The sequence below is a fragment of the Leptonotus elevatus genome, chromosome 3 (genome assembly GCF_054856555.1).
Source record: "Leptonotus elevatus isolate MCC_2025b chromosome 3, RoL_Lele_1.0, whole genome shotgun sequence".
NCBI lineage: Eukaryota > Metazoa > Chordata > Actinopteri > Syngnathiformes > Syngnathidae > Leptonotus > Leptonotus elevatus.
In genome coordinates this window covers 22593128-22614756 of record NC_141241.1, presented here as the reverse complement: position 1 = coordinate 22614756, position 21629 = coordinate 22593128, and the positions used below count along the sequence as shown (strand labels likewise).

Genomic DNA, 21629 nt, shown 5'->3' with positions numbered 1-21629 from the left:
TAACGCAATTAAGTACCTTACATGTTGGATGATCTGGAAAAAAAAGTGCTTTGGGTTTTGAGGCCTCCACATAATTGTCGTGCATTATTTTTTTATTATTCAATCACAGAATGTGCTACGATTGTCATTGAAGAAGTGCAAAGAAGAGGAAACAAGCATGACAAAGAAATAATGTTTATATTTTGAAAGGATTTCCGTAATCATCAGTGACCCATTCGTTGACTATAGCCATGCATTTCAGCAACGAAAACTTTGCGCGTTGCTTTCTAACCACATAGCCTATGTATAATATATGTAAATTAAAAATACAGATAAGTATTATGATTGTAAAATGCTAAACTAATGTAATTTTGACAAACACTCTTTAAATATTATTTGTAGTGCGCCTACTGCTGCTTTTAATGATGTCTGCCATGTGCAATTCATAACGGTTTATATTAGTGGTTTGACAGATTGTGATTTAAAAATGATCATTAAAAAATGGGAATACTGGCAGATTTATGGGGGGGATGTATTGCATAATTCATCTGTTTTTGTGATAAATATTTAATATGATCAGTTTCTTCACATAAATGAATGCATTAAATATTAATAACACTTTATTATATATTACATATTAAAAACTTGTCTCAGAAGTGTCGATCAAATTGGTAGCCCTTCGCACTAATCAGTAGAAGTGGCTGTGGCTCTGACTTTCAAAAACTTTGGTGATGGTTTAAATCAAGTCCTCCTGTGCTGTTTTGAGTGTAGATTGGAAAACAGACAAATGTCACTCTAGTGTTGTGCTGCCACCTTTTGGATCCAACAAATAAATTGTAGTTCGGGACGCGGTGTCTCTCTTCTCAGAATTTTAAGACTAATACGCTCACTTATTTCTGGCGTTGTGTGGAACTTCCATTCAGTCGTGCATTTTTTTTTTCTCTCAGGAAGACATTTCATAAAGCACCGTACATGTTGTGTGCCTATCTGTAATTCGACCGGTTGGAAACAAATCCATGCTTCGAATTTGTTTGACAAGCTATCGTTGACCTGTGAGACTTGGCGTGGTAAAATGGCAGACGATTTGTTGCAATGGTGTTTGGAGCAGTTACAGCACAAATTTGGACTGGAAGCGTCTGACGATATCGTCAAGTGAGTATAAGCAAGCTTTAAGATGATGCGCTGCTTGTCTTAAAGCGAAAACGGACTTACGTTTGTCAAGCTGCCTTGGCAGAGTAAAGTGAATAAATAAAACCTATGTAATAGTTTGACGGTTTCGACAAAATATGTATTGATTGGTACTTATTTTGTCAACGTTACTGTTATAGAAGCTTGTCGTTAAATTTGTTAGCAAGCAAGTTTAGTTTACGAGCTAGCGTATTTTCTTCTACTGTAGCCTACGACAGGGAATGTACCTTTTTCTACTTCATTGAGTTGAACTCACTTTATAAATCGTTAGTTTTGTTAAAAGATAGAAGGACTATGCCAGGTTGGTGGTTTACTGAAAATGGATGGATGTCATATTACATCATTGATTGATTGATGTTTATTTGTTATTTAAATTTAAGGATTAATTGAGGAAATCACAAATGAATTTGTCTAGATCGTTGTATTTTCCGTCCTGTTATTTTTTGTAGGCTATTCGTTACAGGTTCAATGCAATATTAAAGGGATTGCTTAAAAAGTTATGAGTGAACAGGAAAAATATTTTTAATTTTATGTTAATTCATCTCTCATTTACACAAAGTTGAATTTTCTTTAATATGGAAAATCAGTTTTTATATGTATTATATTTTATTTACCTGTATATAAAATGTGGATAGAATTATCGAATGTTGTTATCGGCTGAAGGTTTAAAATTGTATGTGTAAAACTCAATGTGTGCAGTTCTAAAATAATAGAATATTGGCAGACCATCGTTGATGCCAGAAATATGATTTCCAGGCATTAAATGCAAGCTTTCTGACAAAAGGGAGGGACAGACACATTCAAAGTATGACTGTAATTTGTTACTGTTTGAACATATGCCATTCTGTTATTTAGATACATTATATCCATTGAAAAACCTGAAGAGATTGAGGAGTATGTGGGCGACCTTCTCCAGGGCACGGACGGGAGGAAAGGACAGTTCATTGAAGAGTTCCTCCGCAGATGGAAAAAGACTCAAAGACAGGCCGGGGATATGGCTGGTCTTTTCCTCCTCACAGAGTCAATGTCTGCAACAGGTGGGTAGGGTTTCTGTGTAGTAAATTATTACCAATGTTAAAAAGTATAATGCACCGATTTAATCGGCCCAGCCCTAATTTACAGCATGACTTTTCTAAATTAGACTCCCAAGATATTACCAAAGATTCCCAGAAGAAGTCTAAACGTAAGGGTCGCAACAAACAAGAGGTGTTGACTGTGAGTCAAATGGACCCTGAGCCTGAGGTAGTCAAAACCCCCATGGATCTGATGAGGGTCAGTACACATAGGCTTGAAAGTTTATCATGATCTCCATACCACACATTAGTGACTTAGTATTGTATTATTATAGCTTCTATTCTCTCCATCACAGGTTCAGGAAAGCAACAACACTTCTTCAACAAAGAAGAAAAATAAGTTCACAAACCTTTATGGTAAAGAGGGCCAGGACACTTTGACGATTGTACTACCCGGCCGACACAGCTGTGAGTGCCTTGCTCAGAAGCACAGGCTCATCAACAACTGCATCAGCTGTGGTCGCATTGTATGCGAGCAAGAGGGATCCGGACCTTGTCTCTTCTGTGGTAGTCTGGTACAAGAATTTGTTGTTTGTCCTCTACTATTATTCTAATCTAAAGCCAAACTTGACCTTTTATCTTTACCATTTCTTTGCCATTTCAGGTCTGCACCAAAGAGGAACAGGAGATTCTGCAAAGAGACTCAAACAAAAGCCAGAAACTAAGAAAGAAGCTGATGGGAGGTGAGAAGCGGTGGTTAGCACTACTGTATGGCATGAACTAGTGTTTCACCATCTTTAACCTCTGTGGTTCAAACTAAAATGTCTTATTTGTGGATTTTCCCGATCCCACGAGCACCATGTCCTCGACTATTTTTAGCTTATCTTCAACACACCAGAATCACACTTACTGTTAATGAATGTTTTATTGAGCTCTACCTTGAAATATCGACTATTGACATTTTGAAATGCATTCTGCACACGCAAACAGTTTTTCGATCTGTTCAAGTGTGCACCCTCAACATGCCAAACAACCGACGTGATGCCTTCAATGTGGCCTTTAAATTAAAGGCGATTGACCTGGCTGTTATAAAAGGCAATTTAGCCCCCTTTGTACATGAGTTTTGAGTTAATGAATAAATGGCACAACGTTGGGAGGAAGCAGTGTGAAGAACTTTCTTGCTGCAAGAAAACTATCTTAAGATTCTGGACCTTATTTTTGTTGTGGCACAAGAAGTATTTTCTGTTCTGTGTTGTGCTGTTTTGCCATTTAGATCAGCAGTTTTGAAAGTGTGAAATCATTGGGTGCAGATTATATATTGTTGGGCTACATATAATGTATGTACATTATTCATTGACATATTTATTTGCAACAGATTGCGGTGAAAGAGATTACCTGGCACATCAAGAAACCAAGATGAAGGCTGGCTTAGAGAAGGCTGTCAAGCACAAAGACAAGCTGCTGGAATATGACCGAACGAGGTAACCTTATTGCCAACTCTATTGTAAGCTTCAATCCAATCAGAATCACAAAAACATCTTATAAGACTTTGTAACTTGCTATTTTGTGTGCAGTGTCAAGAGAACTCAGGTACTTGATGACGAGTCTGATTACTTTGCCACTGAATCTAACCAGTGGTTGTCAACTGCCGAGCGTGACAAACTGAGGAAAAAAGAAGAGGAGCTGCGGGAGCTGCGTCATGCATCTCGTAAAGATCGGAAAATCACCTTGGACTTTGCTGGTAGGCAAGTCCTTGATGAGGGAAACAACCTAGACGAGTACTACGACAGGTGTGCAAGATGCGGTGGCTCAATTTCAGCCATGATTCTGATTCTGATGCTTTAAAATTTCCCCATTGTTGAATATTTTAACCATGCAGATTAGATGAGACCCTCCAGGCGATGAACATTGATTCTGCGAAAAAATCCCCACTGTATAAAAGACAGGGTGGACGACAGAACCTCAGAGAGCTGGTCAACCCCAACATAAGGCAGAGCGCACCAGAAGTAGGTCACTTTTTACATACATACTTCACCTCTGTTCACATCTTTCCTTCTTTCCCTTCCGCAAAAGAAGTCTGCCTTCCTTTGTGTTCGAAACTAGACATACAGTAGGTCAAGACATTGGCCACACTTCCTTAAATGAACTCCTAATAGTGACATAATATCATTGATCACTTATAAAATGTAATAGAAAATGGTTGACAGTAATTATTTGCGGAGAATCAACCAATCAAAATATTTTCCTGTGCATTCCATTTACCTGATGATCACTATTATTCTACACGTGTATGAAACAAGACCATTCTTAACTGTTTTACCACCCAAAACGTTTAATGACGTACACTAAAATCCAAATGAATGCCGCCAAAAACGTTAATTGACGTTTACTACGTTTTTCTCAATGGGCAGTGGAACTTGTTGCGCAGCGCTGCCTAGACAATGTGCTTGTAAAATCACAAGCACCCACTAACTATGGCCAGCAGATGGCAGCATTGTATCTCATTTCAATGGGCTCCCTGTAGTATGGAATTACAATGAAACATGACGAATCTGATGAAATAAAACTTTTTCAAGGATGACATGAATGATCAAAGCCTTTGTCACGTTAAATCTAATTCACAGAGCGTCACTTAACAAAAAATATTAGTGTCAAAGTCACTGTTGTGCAGAAAATGTATCTTTTCAAAAAAAGCTTATTTTCTCCTTAACTTTTCAATTTTCGCTTAATGTCACTCAAAATACCTATTTTCAAATTCAAACTGAATAAGGTAGAAACATACTTTTTTTCTAATGGAAGAATGGAACGCGATCTTTCATGTGGTACCCACCATGTTTATGCAGTCACAGCACACAATACTCTTTGCCCTGAAAGATGATGTTAAAATGCTCGAAATTGACTGACACTGTCGGGATTGTTTTTTGGATAACGTGTGGCAGTAAAAGAGACATCACTAAAGCTCCTACAGCAATATTGGTAAAAAGAACTACTAGATGTCTCCATGCAGTTTTAGCTTAATAGAGATAATTGTATAGCGTCACAATTCTTCTGTTCTTTTCATTTCTGTCATTTGTCTCATCTATATTTTCATATTTGTTTCAATGCCTCCTTGTAGTAGGTAGCATATGCTTTTTCCTGCATATTCTTCCATTTTCAGTTGGCTGCGCCATTATACAATTTTACTAATGTGTTTCATAGAATGCCTTAAATCTTTACATGTGTCCGTCTACGATTAAACACTTCTCAGAACAAATCAGCGTGATCATGACATGACATGTTCACAGCAAGTAAGCTCACATCCTGGTTTGATGGTGCAACCTCTCAGGCATCCTAATGGAGGAATTAGAGATGCAAGACTTCGCTGAAATGATACTGTATATAGTTTTCCTTTCTCTGTTTTTCATCTTCGTTCTTCTTCCTCAAATTGACCAGACTTAATTTGTCACAGTAGATACAATTTACTCCCATGTTATGGTATGAATTTTAGTAGGGATGGGCGAGTAGCAGTATCGGGCCGATACCCGACCTTATTTCAAGGTATTGGTACTCGTGACTACGGCCAATACCCGTATCGTGAGCCTACTTGTGGCCATTTTATGATCAGGAAATAGCAATGAGAAATTAGAAGAACAAAAAATTGCCATTAATTTCATGCAAGGAAATGCTATATTAGAAATTTAGGATATCTAGGTCTTTCTTTAAAATGATCTGTCATTGTTTTTTTTTTTTGGGGGGGGGGGGCGTGGGGGATTGTATGTATCAAAACTAATTGTAGTATTGATAATTGGTATCGGTATCGATGAGTACTGAAGAGTTACTGGCATCGATCTGAAAAAAAAGTAGCATTAAACATCTCTAATTATTAGTATTCACTATTTCAAATGAGATCTTTAGTTATTCCAGTAGTCAATTGGACAGTCTGTGAAGTTACGACAAACTCTTTTACAATTGGACAAAGCCTGAATAGTGACGGCCGATGATACTGCTGAATGTTTGTTTATCCAGATGGGCTTGTTTACAACTTATTTTATACGAATTGTACACCTGGTGTTCATTGGTCCTTTTTATATTTTTAGTGGGTAGATGTTTTCAGCAGGGAAAACAACAAAAGGAACATGGAAAAAGGACAAAGTTTGACACAGGATAGTAAAGGAGTTGAGCGATCCAGGTTGCGTCTCCAAGACAAAGAGCTGCAGGAGATGAGTGACGGTGGCTTGTGTCTGAGCATGCACCAACCATGGGCCTCACTACTGGTCAGAGGCATCAAGAGGTATGATGTTTAAAAATGTGCAAGTGATCACTTGCTAAAAATCGAATTATTAAAAAGTGACATGGAAATGTTTTCGTATAGAGTTGAGGGCCGAACTTGGTACACATCCCACCGCGGCCGTCTTTGGATTGCTGCCGCAGCCAAGAAGCCCACTCCTCAGGAGACAGCTGAGGTGGAGGCCATGTACCGTTCCATCTACAAAAAAGGTGCAATGTAAAGCAGAAAATGTTTGTGCGTCCTGTACGGAAAATGGTTTGGGGTGTTTTTTCTGCCCTCACTACTCGTAGGCGGTCAAAAGGCTTGGAAAGCTTTTTATATAAAAGAAAGGGACCACATTTGTTTATTATTTAAATGTAAAAAAATACCTGCACAATTCCATGGAGCAAACAGACATCTAATATGAACATTTTTGTAAACTGATGTGTTTCCATTGGTGGACAAACAAGAATTGTTGCCTGACATTAAGTTAGGTCTTGAAGGATTTTATTGAGTCTGCCTCCATGTGGTGTGCACTACCACTATGTTTTTGAAATACAACAGTCAAGAGACGTCTTTAATGACATGTATTTATTTCAGTAGCCGGGTTTACATGGAGACTTTATTGTTATTCCGATTGGAATCATTTCGAATGAAAATTTGTGGTCACCTGTTTACATGTGACGTGATCCATTCCAATCTGCCGTTTACATGCTCCCCTCCTTTAATCAGATCAGTCCCGCGGCAGCCGTGGGACGTGCGGGCGGAGACATCGATCACATAATTTATCAAGATGGGGTTAATTCGGCATTTAGCACAGTAGTTGTGATAGTTTTAACACTTTTATTGAAGCACCATCTTGACGCCGCCATTTTAATGGGCGGAAACAACGACATCACGAGACATTTACATCAAGGCAGAGCATGCATGGACAATTTTTGAGCAAGACCAAAACTGCCCCATCGACAGACGAGACAAATCACCCCAACTTTTTGTTCACATTTGAAAAAAATGAAACATACCAAGAAAAGAACACTGTCCCTACTGTGAAAAAAAAATGAGGTGGCTCTATTGTGTTCTGGGGCTGCTTTGCTACATCAGAATGTCTTGAATCAGTGCAAGGTACAATGAAATCTCAAGTCTATCAAGGTATTCTTGAGTAATGTCTTGCCCACTTTCAGAAAGCTTGGTCTCATTTGGTCATGGGTCTTGCAACAGAATAATGACCTAAAAGACAGCAAATAAAAAAACACTTAAGAATGGCTAAGGTCAAAACAATGGACTTTTCTGAAGTGGCATTCCATGAGCCCTGATCTAAATTCTATTAAACATCTGGGTTTTAGTTTGTTTGAAAAATAATTCTGTTGAACCACAATTCAAAGGCAATGTCAGATTTTCATTGATTAATTTTCATACATGTTTTATTTATTATTTAAATGTATTATTATTATTATTCCATCAACAGAGGTGTGGCCAAAAAAAATTCCCATGTATATAAATGTCTAGAATGAGTATCAGGTTGACATTTGATGTCCAAGGTGCTTTCAAAGCAAGTGACAAAAGTGTTCGTTAGTTGGAATAAAAAAAACTTCCATAATCAACCGTATAGTACTGGTGGCCACCATTAAAACATAAACAGGTTTACAAAACCACTGAAAACATCTAAAGTGGATGATTGCAAACTCCTGAGGAAAAAAACACAACAGCAACAGAATAATATCAAGAATACTTCAGGAGGTATCGTTTTATCCACATTACAATTAAGAGACATGAATAAATACAGATTTAAAACAAGATATGAATGAGTGGTAATACTTAACATGAACTTGTAAAGCATGGTTGGCCCTTATGTAACGTTGGTGCTGTATTTCTTCTCTTCTCTGCGTAGAGCCCAGGTTTCCTTCAGACTATCCCACTGGCTGCCTGTTGGGCTGTGTAAACATCACTGATTGCCTTTCTCAGGAACAGTTTAAAGAGCAGGTTAGTGAAATATATTTCTTTAAATAATTGTTTTTCTGTTATTCTTCATATTACGGAAAAATCAATGCAATCAAAGGGAAAAAGTTGCTGTAGTGTTAACCATAGGCAAATTAATAAACATTGTCAATTTGTGACATTACAATCTAGTTTAATCAGCCCAGATAGATGCAGTTACAATGAATTATACATTAAAATACATATACAATTATGTTATATTTGGCGAGCTATTTCATTTAACTAATTCACATACTTCAATCTTGGGGAATTGAATTGTTTGAGGTTGTTCTATTAGCTTGGGATAACATTCTAAGCAGTAGCAATTATTAGTTTGTATACTTGCAATGCTATTCTGTTACCAGCAGAGGTCAGCCTGCACTTATTTTCCCATAGCTCTTTAATGGCTTACAATACTTTCCACCAGAGGCAGTACACGCCATAAAAATACATCTGACAATGAAGTCTAATCCTTCATCAAACCAGTTAACAAAATAGTGGTGCATCTGCAATTCATTGCCAAAAGTGAGTTGTGTGCCAAGTAGTGACAAAAACAAAGTCTCATCTGATCTAGTGAGTCATATGAGTCCTGCTGAGTGTAGTTATACATTTACCAACTGACTACACACTTATGCTGTCCATGCTTTCGCTATGGTTCCACAATGGGCAGGCACTTCATTAAAATCCATTCTGCGACAAAATGTATCAAGGACTCCTGAAAATATGATCCCATTCCGCCATTAGGTCATCACACGCCTACAAGGTCAATAGCTCATTTGTCACTCCAATAAGCAGCTGTAATACCTCTGATCCCAGCTCAACAGGCCACATTATAGATTAATCGGACACTCACACTTCTCTGTTTGAGGAGGTATCATTTTATTTGTGATTTCGCATCAAACACACAAGAGAGAGGGACTGTATAGCATTCATTATTCTACCCTGACATCAAGTCATCATACTTACACTGTTGAGAGAATAACAGTCATTCCATGCGTCTCATGTATGCTCTCATATCTTTACCTAGGTTGATTTTCACAAGTGTAGAGAGGGAGGAAAACATTTCGGTGCTCCTACATGCTTTACATTTTAACTACGGGTATCTGTTTATTTCAGAGCTTTCCCCTTTTGTACTCTGGCCTCATTCTCTCCTCTACCACTCATTCCACCCAGGGCTGTAAAATCATGTTTGCAGGCTGTGTGACTGCCCTTTCATCCTGTGAAAGGGTTTGTGTGCGTGCGCGCATGCGCATGTGTGTGTCCATTTGCACACAGGAGCCATAAATAACACCCCCACCCACATAAGGCCCCACTGAAAAAAGAAAGGCAGATGTAGAGAGAGAAAAAAAAAACAGGAACAACAGTACCAAAAGTGTAATGATGGTTCTGAACAGTTGTCGTGTTTCTCCATTTGCTGTTTTGAAGAGGGTGGGCCAGCCAGAGACTGTTAGCTGGTTAACACAGCACTTAAAGTCTGCTCACATTCATGTGCGTTGACATGTGAGTGTAATGCATAGTAGCACATAGCCGTGCTGCTCGACTGGAGGGAAAGGGTGAATTGTAAGATTTACAGGCCATTTCTGGCAGCTGTAGGCGGTTAAAGGGGGGTCATGGAGGACTGACAGCCATTATTCTTCAGGCTCTGCTAAAGTTGTTTCTAATTGTATGTGAGACATGTAGAGAAAGTGGAATATGAAGAGATGAGCTTAGCATGAAGCAATACGAAATCCCCAAATACTTAAAATGCTGTAAATACTTCAGCAATATCATCTCTACAACCGCATTTGTCCTCCAGTTTGAGCGTTGTTTGACAAAGAACTGAAGGGCATACTTAAGAAGAAGAGAAAACACCCCAGGCAAACTCAGAACTCACTTGGTCCAATTCTTTCCCTCATTAGAAACGGACTAGTGTATTGATCCATTCTCCCAGTAATCTCTCTGCCCGCCCAGCTCCCCTGCCCCCCTTACAACTGGTAATTGGCTCGCCATTATGATCCGTGCTCAGTCTCTCCACCCTATCTCCCTGTGCTTTCTCAGCAGTAAGTGGATATGTACATCCGACTTGCCACTGCTAGAGCCAAATTGGAGAGGGGGAGAGAGGGTCTGCCTGGTAAAAAGATATAAGGCATTTTACAGAGCGAAAATGAGAGAGCTTTTGGGAGGAGTACTGAGATTAATGGATTGGGTTTGTACTTTGGCCAGGCTTAGCTGATGTATAAACAAAAGAAACAGCAATAATGTATTTAAAATTGCTCAATGAAAGAAATGTCACAATATTTTTACATTGTGTACACACATTTAAGTTTACTCTTGGTTGTCAAAATGATTCACAGCACAAGCAAAGGCACAGCGCACACCCCATACAGCGCCTAAATAGCACTTTCTGCTGACTCCTGCAGTGAAAAAATTGATTGGATCAATCCACGCTCCTAATAAGGATCTGATTTCTTACCGGGTTCCAAGGACCGTATCACCAGATGGCGAGCTCCATGTTTCAGTGAATACAAGTCAAAGAGCTCTAATCTCCCGAACAAGCATGCCAAGAGCAAATCCAGTGACTGTTAAATTCTGAATTGATTATATTGAATGTCTAACAGGGCAAGAGGCCAACATGGTCTTTGTTTGGGCGATGGCAACATACAATATATCACTATCAAATAGCACTACCAATTCCCTCAAGTTGATATTTGATAGAAAAGTCTTTATTCAGGAGGTTTTATTGTTCAGTAACAATACAGCAGATTGTGCCAAATACTTTATGGATAACAATATTTTATTAACTTCAGGTGTCTGGAGGAGCTTTTTTGTATCAGATTGGCACGCATTTGACACAATGGGTTACTACTTGCTGTTTGCCAAATGGTGAGGACCGATGTGTCACATTTCTCCTTTATTGCCATGTCAAGGTTCATACATACCATAGCTCAGCGTAACATGAATTTACTTTAATGTGTAAAATACAAGTAATTATCATTTCAAAAGCGGTATTTTACATGGCACTGTAAAAAGATAGTGTATGGGGTAATTTAAGGAAATCCATTAATATCATGTTAAATACCATTAAAATAAAGCCTAATTAACAGTGATAAAATAAAAGTTAGTCAGGCATATTTTGGCTTTCTGAGACAGAAAAAAAAAAGAGTATCGTAGGGTTGGCACTATCGAATATTTTTAGAATAAATTATTCTATATAGTTATTCCATTGGTTAATCAAATAATTGGATATAAAAATTAAAAAAATAATTATTTTTTTCTGCTTCAAAGAATAAATCAATTAAAAAATTAAATCTCTGCTTTGCAGTCACATTAAAAACAATGCACATTGCACACACAGACACTATTATTATTATTATTATTTTTTTACGAAAAGTAGCAGTCCCCAAACCTTGTTAGTACCACTAATTACGCATATTCATGTTAAGTCAATGACCAAAATAAAAAGCACTGTTTAAAAATATAACTCAGACTCACCATTAGCTACAGTCCACATTTTCAAAACTTTTTTTCTACAGTAAGGATTGAGAAACAAATGAGCTGGATGAATGAGAATAACCATGAGCATATACAGTGCCCACACACAGTGCAGTGGCATTGTGTTTGTTATTCTATGATAAATAAAGTTTTTGTTACGGTGCTTCTCTGCAAATTATTGGAAATAATGATCCGGAGATGAAGCGTCACTTTTGTTAACTTTTTCGTGTGTTGTCAACCTCAATTGATTTGGGTCTGTGCTGGTGGTAATGCAGCTCTTGTCTCGGTCATGTGAAATAAATACAGACAAAGGACCCGACGTCATATTGTTTATTCAATTGGGGCTTTATTTGCATTTCAGCAGCAAACAATTTGCTATGACACCTAAGTCGCAGACTAAAAATTTTTGATCCCTGTAAGCTAGCGCGCAGCTGCTACACATACACACATTCACTTGCCTTGTTTTCTGCGTCCTCTCCTCCCGCTGGCGCACACACACCATACCAATCGGAGATCACATGATACTACTACCGCTAACACTTTGTGCCTCTGCCATTACTCCTCGCCGCTGATTTGAATAGCATCGACCGGGTTATCTCGCTAAAGTCAACTAAAAACAACACGATGTCTAGATGCAATAGTTCTAATAATTGCTTATTTTCATACACTTCTACAATATTACAATTTTAACTTTTGTGCTGCTGAGAAATGAAACTAGAGACCTCAAGGAGGCTATTTGTGGAGAAGTCTCAAAATCGACATTTTTGTCCAAACTATCTATTTTTGTCACTATCTCAAAACTAATCCTGCCGACATGCGGACCCTTTTTGCCGACGCACCGTTCACTGGCTGGGTATTTTTTTCTCCCCCACAAATTAAAAAATAAAATGACTGTAATATTACTTTACAAAAACTTTAGCAAACTTGTGTCTTATTGGCAATGATATGCAAAGTTGTCAGAATTTTCTGGGGAACATTCTTCGGTGGTTGCAGCGTCATCTGATGACCAACTATAAGATGAAATAGTCAATAGGATAATCAATTCCAGAAAAATGGATAGTGACAGTCTTCGTTGATATGTTTTATTGTAGAATTGTATTGAACTTTTTCTTTAAAGTGACACTTGTATAGCTTGCTTTAAAACATATTCATACATGTATATTTTATCCCACTGTATGCTTCATAAGTAAAAGCTTAGGCTTACATACCACATCACATACAGTAGCTGCAAGCCTAGCCACTTATCAGCAACAGAAGAGATATTTTCTGTTGAATTCCATTTGTACAAGCTCTCCCTCTGACCTCTGGAGTGGAGCTCCGTTGCTTGTTAGGCTGGTTGGGAGCTCAATGTGATGCCTGCGTTTCCTTGTGTGGTAATGTGATATTTATATGCTGAAAGCCTTCCTTCCAGCAAGCCACACAGAAACACGCACACACACACACACACACACACTCACAAAGAAGACTCTTAGGATGTTGGATTCAATCCAACGGAACTAAAGTTGCTCTGTAAATGCTGTTTTTTCACTCCCCTTCTTTCTTTGTAACATTGTGTAAATCATTTCTGTCTTCATATTTCCCAAATTTTGTATCCAACAGTATGGGTTTCAGGCCAGGACTATGGAGTAAATTTCCTTTAGCGGAGGATTCAATTTATGTTCTATCAAGAGACATGCACAATTTCTCCCACTCTCTGTCTGCACAACCTCAGTGGCACACTAACATGCTCCCCCCTCACATTCCTGCCTTCTCCTTACTGGGCAGTTTGCCATAGCAGAGAGGTCAAACATCATGCGAATCTGCAGTTGTGTGTAGAATGCATTCAGCCCATCGTCCCCAGGCACTGGATGACAACCAAGCAATCCTCAGTCACAGGTTTCCGACAGCATGAAAAATACATAGAACCATCTGGCTGACAAAAATGGTCTGCTGCACTGTTTAGAATTTCACTGCTGTCCTCAGTCCACTTCACTGAGCGTCAGTTTCTGCTGTTGGGATAATTTGTGCCGAAGCCCTTTTCATTGTATGTACAGCTTTGGATTTTTGGTCTACCTAAATTATAAAACATGCTCCGTTCTCTATGTGCTGATCAGTGGAGCAATGATACAGATAATTCATGCAACAGCTTCATATTTGTTTTGACTGGAGAGACAGCAATTATACTGCTATTTGGGACGGAATGTCTTTTCTGAAGGTGTTTATGTCTGGATGTTTGGTGTAAAAGTGTTAACATGAGCATGAAGAAGAATGCCGTGTTTTGCATCTTGTGTGGTGAAGCCTCCAAGTTTATACTTACATAGAGTCAAGAAGAAACCATGCTATCATATGGCGTTACCGGGAAATACAGATTTTAATTTAAACATCATTTGTTTGCTTTTTCCCCAAAGTGCTATGCTTGTTGCCAGTCAAATGTGATACCAAGTGTCAAGTTTGTTTTCACCTCAGCTGTCTAAGCGATTTTACCACAAAAGCAAACACAGCAGCTCCGAGCACTCCGATTTAGAAACGGAGTCTGTTGCACTGCAGGGTCAGAGATTACAAACCTGATTGTTCTTAGTGTCGCTGGAACATGTTGACGCAGCAACATCCTCCTAGGAATAGACTGTAAAAGGAAGCTGCAAGGGAGGCTACTTATTCTTATAGCATTATTAATCTTTGACAGAATATAAATCATTATTGAATTGTGTCTAGACACAAATGTAAGGCCACTCAGACTCGGCAATTTGTACCATTCTTGTTAGGGGTTATATATCTCTCCAGTTAAAGCCGATTCGGTATGCATCTCGATGTGTGGGGTGTGATACGATTTATTTAAAGTGGAGCGATTTGATTCAGTGGGATAACGATTGATTTTGATACGGTAGGTATGGCTCAGTTTGAGAAGGTATGTTGCAATGAGTTTCTTGCTGTTATTTTACATTTTTGTCAGTAATGTAAATGTGACATTCCCTTCAGAATGAATATACTGTCCTTAGTTACCAGTCCAACTATTTTGGAGTGTGTTGCAGAATACCTGCAGAACTATAACGTTCATCGGTTTCAACATTAACCATCTTGTGTTTGTAGTGTATTCAAATGCATATAGGTTGAAATGTATTTGCACAACATTGTACTGTTTTTTATGTTTTACACATCCTCCCAACTTCATTGCAATTGAGGTTTGTACAACAACCGAATGAATGGCAGTATATCAAGTACTACATCAAATGTGTAAATCATGGCTCCTCAGGGATTATTTGGCAATAAATTTCTTCCATTCAGATATCTTTTGAATATTGTTATATGTGTTTTCACCAGTGAATGCTATAATCTCTGATCTTGATACTTCAAAATGTTGAACTTTTATCTAGATCAAACATTTCCTAATTAAAGGGCACGAAATATACTATAATTCAAACTAAACAGTACAAATTACAGCCCAGGTGGATGACTTGACAAACCTGTAGCAACCTATTGTGGGATTTTGCATGCCAGATACATATCTACATCAACTATCGTGACATCACAGCCTTCCATACATATTTTGTTTAAAATGTGCTCCACTTTGGAATAATCTCAATGTTTGACCATTTAATAACTGTAGTGATTTCAAAAATATGTATTTAATAATAAAAATAAACAAGATTACATAAATGAAAATGTAACCCAAGTTGCAGAGATAATTTAAATGATTTAGTTTGTAAAGGCAATTGAACCAATTCTTTGTTGATTTTTTTTTCTTTCTTAAATATCGGGGATAAGCGGTTTAGATAATGGATGGATGGATACTTTTACCATTACTAGTAACTCTTCATGCCTGTATGACTTTGTTGTATTATTTTCATTGTGGATACTGCCAGAGCTGTGGATTACCCTTGTGAATAAATACGCTTTCTAGCTATAGCTAGCTAGCTATCACTGTTGCCGGGCTATGTCCAACTGTGGTAATTGTATTCTTCATTTTTTATTTTTACTCATCTCTGCTATTGGTCAGTCCCCTCGTCTTATTTTTGCAAATTATTCTTATTCTTCTTATTCTTATTATTATTATTATTACTGGCTTCTTTTTAGCAATACAATGTTAATCACTCACCAAAAATTGTGGTTTTTGGTTTCCTGAAAAGTGATGTTTTTTTTTTTTTTGTAGGTACAAGGTTTCTGCCCAATGGCAGCAAATATACGTATAATGCTGCAAGTCCATTTTCTCCATGAGGACGTATAATTGTTTTTAAAGCTGTCCTATGAATTATTGATTCATTTGCAAAGCTGTTTTTTTGTTATTTTTTTACTTCTTTCTTCAATTATTTCCTGATGTTCCTACTCATATTTTGGGGAGTGTATTGAACCATATCAGGCAGAAGCCCCTGCCACGCTCCAGTGGGCAAATATGCTATCAAATGCTTTTGCAGACTCAGTCTGTGGAGGGGAATATTGATTTATATGCAACATCATTCCCTTTCCACTGAAATTCTGATGGTGTGTGCAGCAATAATGCGATTCAGCATAACTACTTGATTAATACTGGCACTTTACTTTTAACTGCACTCTGCCATTACTACGTCTAAAATCATGACCACTTTTTTGTCTGCAAAACATACATTTTCTTTGTTCATGGCAGATGAATTTATGATGTGTATATTAATTATGGAGCTTTATGAATGTTTTCCCCATGTATTTTGGGGCAGTATGGCTCAGTGGTTGAGTGGTTGTCTCCCATCCGTGAGGTTGTGGGTTTGATCCTCACCCCTTGGTGATCATGTCGAATTGTCCTTGAGCAAGACACTGAACCCCGATTTGCTCCCAGTGGACCTGGCAGTGCCTTGCATGGCAGCAGTTGACCACTGGTGTGTGAATGGGTGAATATGAGGCATTGTAAAGTGCTTTGGGCACCATATGGTGGAGTTAAAAGTGCTATGTAAAAAGCAGTCCATTTACCATGTATTTTAAATCCACTATAATGATATTATACAGGGGCATCTTTTGTCTAACCTCCTTCAACTTAAAATGGTATAATTGTATGAAATGTGAATACATTGGGATCTGAATGAAGACTGAACTGTATCTCATTCTTCAAGTTGGAAAAATATTCCCCTTTGTAAAGAAACTATGCTTAAAATATGGTTTCATTCACCTGCGTATCGAAATTCAGGAGAAAATCTGAGGTGCCTGAAGGCTGTGATATAAAATTGGTCGATATTTTCTTGTACCGTAAGTAGAGTGCTTTGTAGTGCTGTGAGGAAAAATAATATAGTTTTCAAGTTATATATATATATATATATATATATATATATATATATAAAATGCCAGCTGCTTGGAGAGGTACAATATTAAAACAGGAAATCTAGAGGGGTACCCCAGTAGTGCAAAGACACAAATCCATAAAAGCATGCTTTTTTGAGTTTGAGGAAGAACTTGACTGGCCATAACAATTGTGAGCCAATACTACAAACACCACACCAATTATGCACCAAAACCTTTATAGAAAAGTGGAAGTTGTTTTAGCTGAAAGCAGGTGACCAACTCTAGGCATAGAACTAAGCCTGTGGTTGTATGGAAACTTTAAACTTGCCCTCAGTAGGATTTAAAGAAATCAAGGATTAGCTTTCTTCTAAATTCCTCCCGTGGTTGCTTTCAAAGTTACATTTCCACAGTTTGAGTGAACACACATGGGAAGGCTGCGACTGAATTTCAAAGCAACTATCCCCCTTAAGAGACTGGCATATTCATAAAGTCCCCGGTCCATCTCAACTTCCATGTTATGAAATCGTACGCCTGCTGTGAAACGCTTTGTTACTTTTTGTTACGTGAGAGCTTTTTTGCTGGCAGCACCTGTGCTACACTCAGAGTTGTTCGACTTGTGGCTCTGATTTCCAAAAAGAAAAGATTTGGTGGAAACTGAAATCTATTAAGGACTTCATTTCCCTGGATTCTACTCCTTTTAAGTCTTGGTTTGGAAGCTTACACTGTAATTGTCTCCCTGCTGTGTGTAGTACAGGAAACCAGTGTGCCTGCTGCGCATTTGGGTTTTATGTAGTTTTGCGATACAATCTTTTCTTCATAATTTAGTCATCATTTCAACACTTGGAAAACAGATGCTTGAATAACTGAAAGAGAGAACACTCTCTGCTTGAAAGTTCCCACAGTTACCTCTTTGAGACTCAAAAGCTTACACTGTTGTCAGGCAGTCTTGTTTGCTTCTTGCCAGAGGGCCACCGCAGGAGGTGAAGTCATAAACATGGCTGGGAAAGTAGAAGTGAGCTGTGCAAGAAAGTCTGTGTGAATCTCTTTGCGAAACCGCATGGCTTTACTGCACCTGTCAGCACTAGTGCTAGCTGAAGGGCTAATCTGTGGCTGGCTTTTAATCAAAATTCTCCCAGAGCTGAATTGTTATGCAAACAAAAACGTAGACACTTGATTATAATACCTTTCCAGCAGAATGTGGGCTCAACATTCCACGTTATAATTACACTTAGGGCCATTTCTCTATAAATCATTCAGACTCTTGGAGTTGATTGTACAGAATTGCACATAGCAGTATTTTTTTTCACAGGAATTTTCATGTGTTTTGTTGATATATATATTCTCATAAAGTTTATGCTGTATACGGTGTATCATTTCCATCAATGGTTGTGAAACATTTTACATCAAGTGCCGTCTCATAAAAAGTCTTAGTTCTCCAAGTACACTATAACGACCAACAAAGCTGAAATGGTCATAAAAAATTAGGTAGATTTTTTTCCCCCTTAAATGGTATATTTAGAGCTTTCAGTTGTTATGGATCCTCTATATATTGTTAGGGAAATCACCAAACATTTACTCGTTACGTTGTGGCGGCCGTGGCTCAGGGTGTAGAGACGGTCGTTCAGTAACCAGAAGGTCGGCTGTTCAATCCCCGCTCTCCCCAAGTCATGTGTCGTTGTGTCCTTGGGCAAGGCACTTCACACACATTGCCTCCAGTGCTACTCACACTGGTGTTTGGTGGTGGTGGTCGGCGGGGCCGTAGGCGCACGCTGGCAGCCACAGTGTGAATGTGTGAGTGCATGAATAATGTATCCATTCCATTGTCAAGCTTCTTTGAGTGTCTAGAAAAGTGCTATATAAATCTGACGCATTATTATTATTGAACAGCGCATTGTTTTTTGCTGTGTGCATGCTCTCCATTTTCTTCTTCGTCTTCTTTTTTTCGCTTATTTTAATTGTAGTAACGACTTGCATGCACAGCTCCGTCCCACTCTCTAAAAGTAAATTGATTTCACCGTGGCATTTTCACATTATTTTGTCTCTCTAAGGCGAAAAGGCCAACTTTTGTGCCTATTATACAAGTATATAAGTCAGTGCTTATGGCGTGTAACCCACTGGAAATATTCAAACCGGTGTAAGAAACATAACGCCCGCAGCAAAGAACCACACTTCTGGAGCAAGGAGGAAACCGACTACTTTATTTAGCATGTTGAGTCACATAAATATAATGTCTATTATTGAAAGTAAGTTAAAAGCAAAAATTACGTTCCTTACGTAATTACATTGTCCGCGCATCGCAGTCCGAACGGTAACTCGGTTCGCCACGCATGTAAACGGGTTACCTCGATTGTTTCACAAACCAGAATTCTGACCTTAATCCGAATATTGACTGCATGCAAACATAGTCAGTGAGTAACTTTAAATATATGTATGCCTTTTGCGGAGGGAAATGTCAGTTAAGTTGCAATAAAGCGTAATTTCGAAGGAGCATCTCTTAGTTTAGCATGTAAACAGAAGGACACATGCACAGTAATAAAAGGTCCTAATAAGGATGGCTCCATTTTTTCTTCTCTGGTCAGGTTATTAAAAATGCAAACATTCTGGAGCTGGTCTTTGAGACTCCCTGATAATTAATGTTCACTCTCCAAATTGACACCAATTGATTCTGTCGGTGAAGGACTGTTTAATTTTTAATTATCACCGTGCATTGCATCCAACTTGTGCTTGAGATTCATCACCGAGGAATGATTTGCAATTAAATGCCTACTCAGATTGAAGTAGCCTTATTTTGGAGTAGCTCTAAAATCTTTGAGAGAATAATGTATATTATGGATAAAAACAAGAGTAAGGACACAAATATATTTAAAAGAAATATAAAATAAGACAAATCAAGTATCCTTTTTATGCTTACATTACAAGCACTCTGGGTTTGCTTGTTTATATGCGCTGTACGCTGGTCTTGGGCAGCAATGGAAAAACAAATAATCATGTTATAGCGTGCAATGACATAAACAGCAGTTACAGTGAAGTTTCCTGAGGGCAGCTGTGTTATGTTAAAAGGGTTAATGAATGCAAAAAACAGGCATGTGTTGCTTACCGAACATGATAGATTAAAGAACATTTGGCGTACAATTGCTTCTGCGCACAGTTCCCAACCAACACCCTTTCACCTCCCACATGTAGCTCATATCTCAGACTACCCATCTGTTTCTCCCTCCCCGGGTGTAAAACAGCCTTGGCAGGACTGGTTAAATAGTGCTTCCAGGAAGACCAAATATACAGTATGTAGTCTAGTATCCATCAACATCTGCCTTTTTGTTTTAACCCCCTCTGCCAACCTTTCCTCTTATTTTCTGTCCTTCTCACCATATCACATTCTCTATGTTTACTCTCTAGTTCCCTGTCTCTTTATTTTCCCCACTCCCACCCTCCTTCCTGCTTCAATCCGCCCTACTCATTTTTAAAAGCCACATGCTCCCAGCTCGTCTGGCTCACTTGCTCCCTGCCAATGAAGGCCTTTTTATTGGGCTGAGATTGTGTGCAGCCAAGCAATGCCTGGCTGGGGCCAACCACACATGCACACACACACCCACACACACACACACACACCCACCCACACACACAGCACTGCCACTTCCTCCCCTCCCCCCTGCAGCATAGCCCTCTCCACATGCCTGTTCTGGTCTGGCCCTGTCGCCCAGAAGGAGATTACTTGTTTCTGCTGCCCTTAATTGCTGACAGCAGCTGAGTGGAGTCAGAGAGAGAGACATTGTAGAAAGCTGGGAGAGGGTACACTGTTAGCTTGTTGAGCTGTTACTTGACATGCATGGATTCAAAGTTTGTCTTCCTTGCCTCACAGAAATGACTGTGGATTTTCTACTATTGTTCTACTTTTACTGACCCGTGGTATTTTGGACAGAGACACACACAATAACCTTGATTAAACAATGCCTAGGCTAAACCTTGTTACTGCTACATTAGTAGAGTATTACGGTAAATATACACAACGACCATTATTCAAGAACAATTTTTGTTAGTGTTTGTGAAACAAAAATAAACCCTCAAGGCGACAATATGTAAAAGAAAAAAAATACTGAAAATGCCTTACACTTTTTGAAGCTGTAGCTTTTGCGGACTGACTACACATGAGCACCAACTGAAAGTGTTTTTTTTAGCACCTTTTGTTTATGTGTGTTATACAAAGACTATGTCATTTGACTTGCGACTGTGTCGTGTAATGGTGCAATACATGTGCACCTGCTGGACTAGCGTTGCAATAACAACATAGCTTAATAGCATAATTAGCAACATCATAGCATAATTGCAACAAATAACATAACAAGACTCCTGTTGCCTCAGTTCAACCTTTGCAGATTACCATGACTTGGATGACTGACTATCTACAATGTGGGATAAAAAAAATTTTTTAGCAAGCACATCCGTCATTAATATTGTAGAAGTTAATTTAAAATGATTTAGGTAATTACAGTATGCTATTAGGCTAACAGAATGCTGCAGTTCTGTCTTCTCGCCTTTAG

At 38.5% G+C, this 21629-nt stretch overlaps 1 protein-coding gene across 3 annotated transcripts in view; it reads left to right on the top strand.

Annotated features, from left to right (window-relative positions):
* The first annotated feature begins 959 nt into the window (after positions 1-959).
* trip4 (thyroid hormone receptor interactor 4) overlaps positions 960-21629 on the top strand; it is an 84168-nt gene continuing 63498 nt past the window's right edge. For all 3 annotated transcript variants that reach the window (XR_015094451.1, XM_086072234.1, XM_086072235.1), the window contains exons 1-11: positions 960-1131; positions 2023-2204; positions 2309-2439; positions 2537-2755; positions 2845-2923; positions 3556-3661; positions 3755-3970; positions 4060-4186; positions 6257-6450; positions 6532-6656; positions 8315-8406. Coding sequence is in view for 2 of the 3 variants with exons in the window: in XM_086072234.1 (XP_085928360.1) it covers positions 1052-1131; positions 2023-2204; positions 2309-2439; positions 2537-2755; positions 2845-2923; positions 3556-3661; positions 3755-3970; positions 4060-4186; positions 6257-6450; positions 6532-6656; positions 8315-8406 (1551 nt within the window). In the remaining variant the exon portion in view is untranslated. The remainder of the gene's footprint in view (positions 1132-2022; positions 2205-2308; positions 2440-2536; positions 2756-2844; positions 2924-3555; positions 3662-3754; positions 3971-4059; positions 4187-6256; positions 6451-6531; positions 6657-8314; positions 8407-21629) is intronic.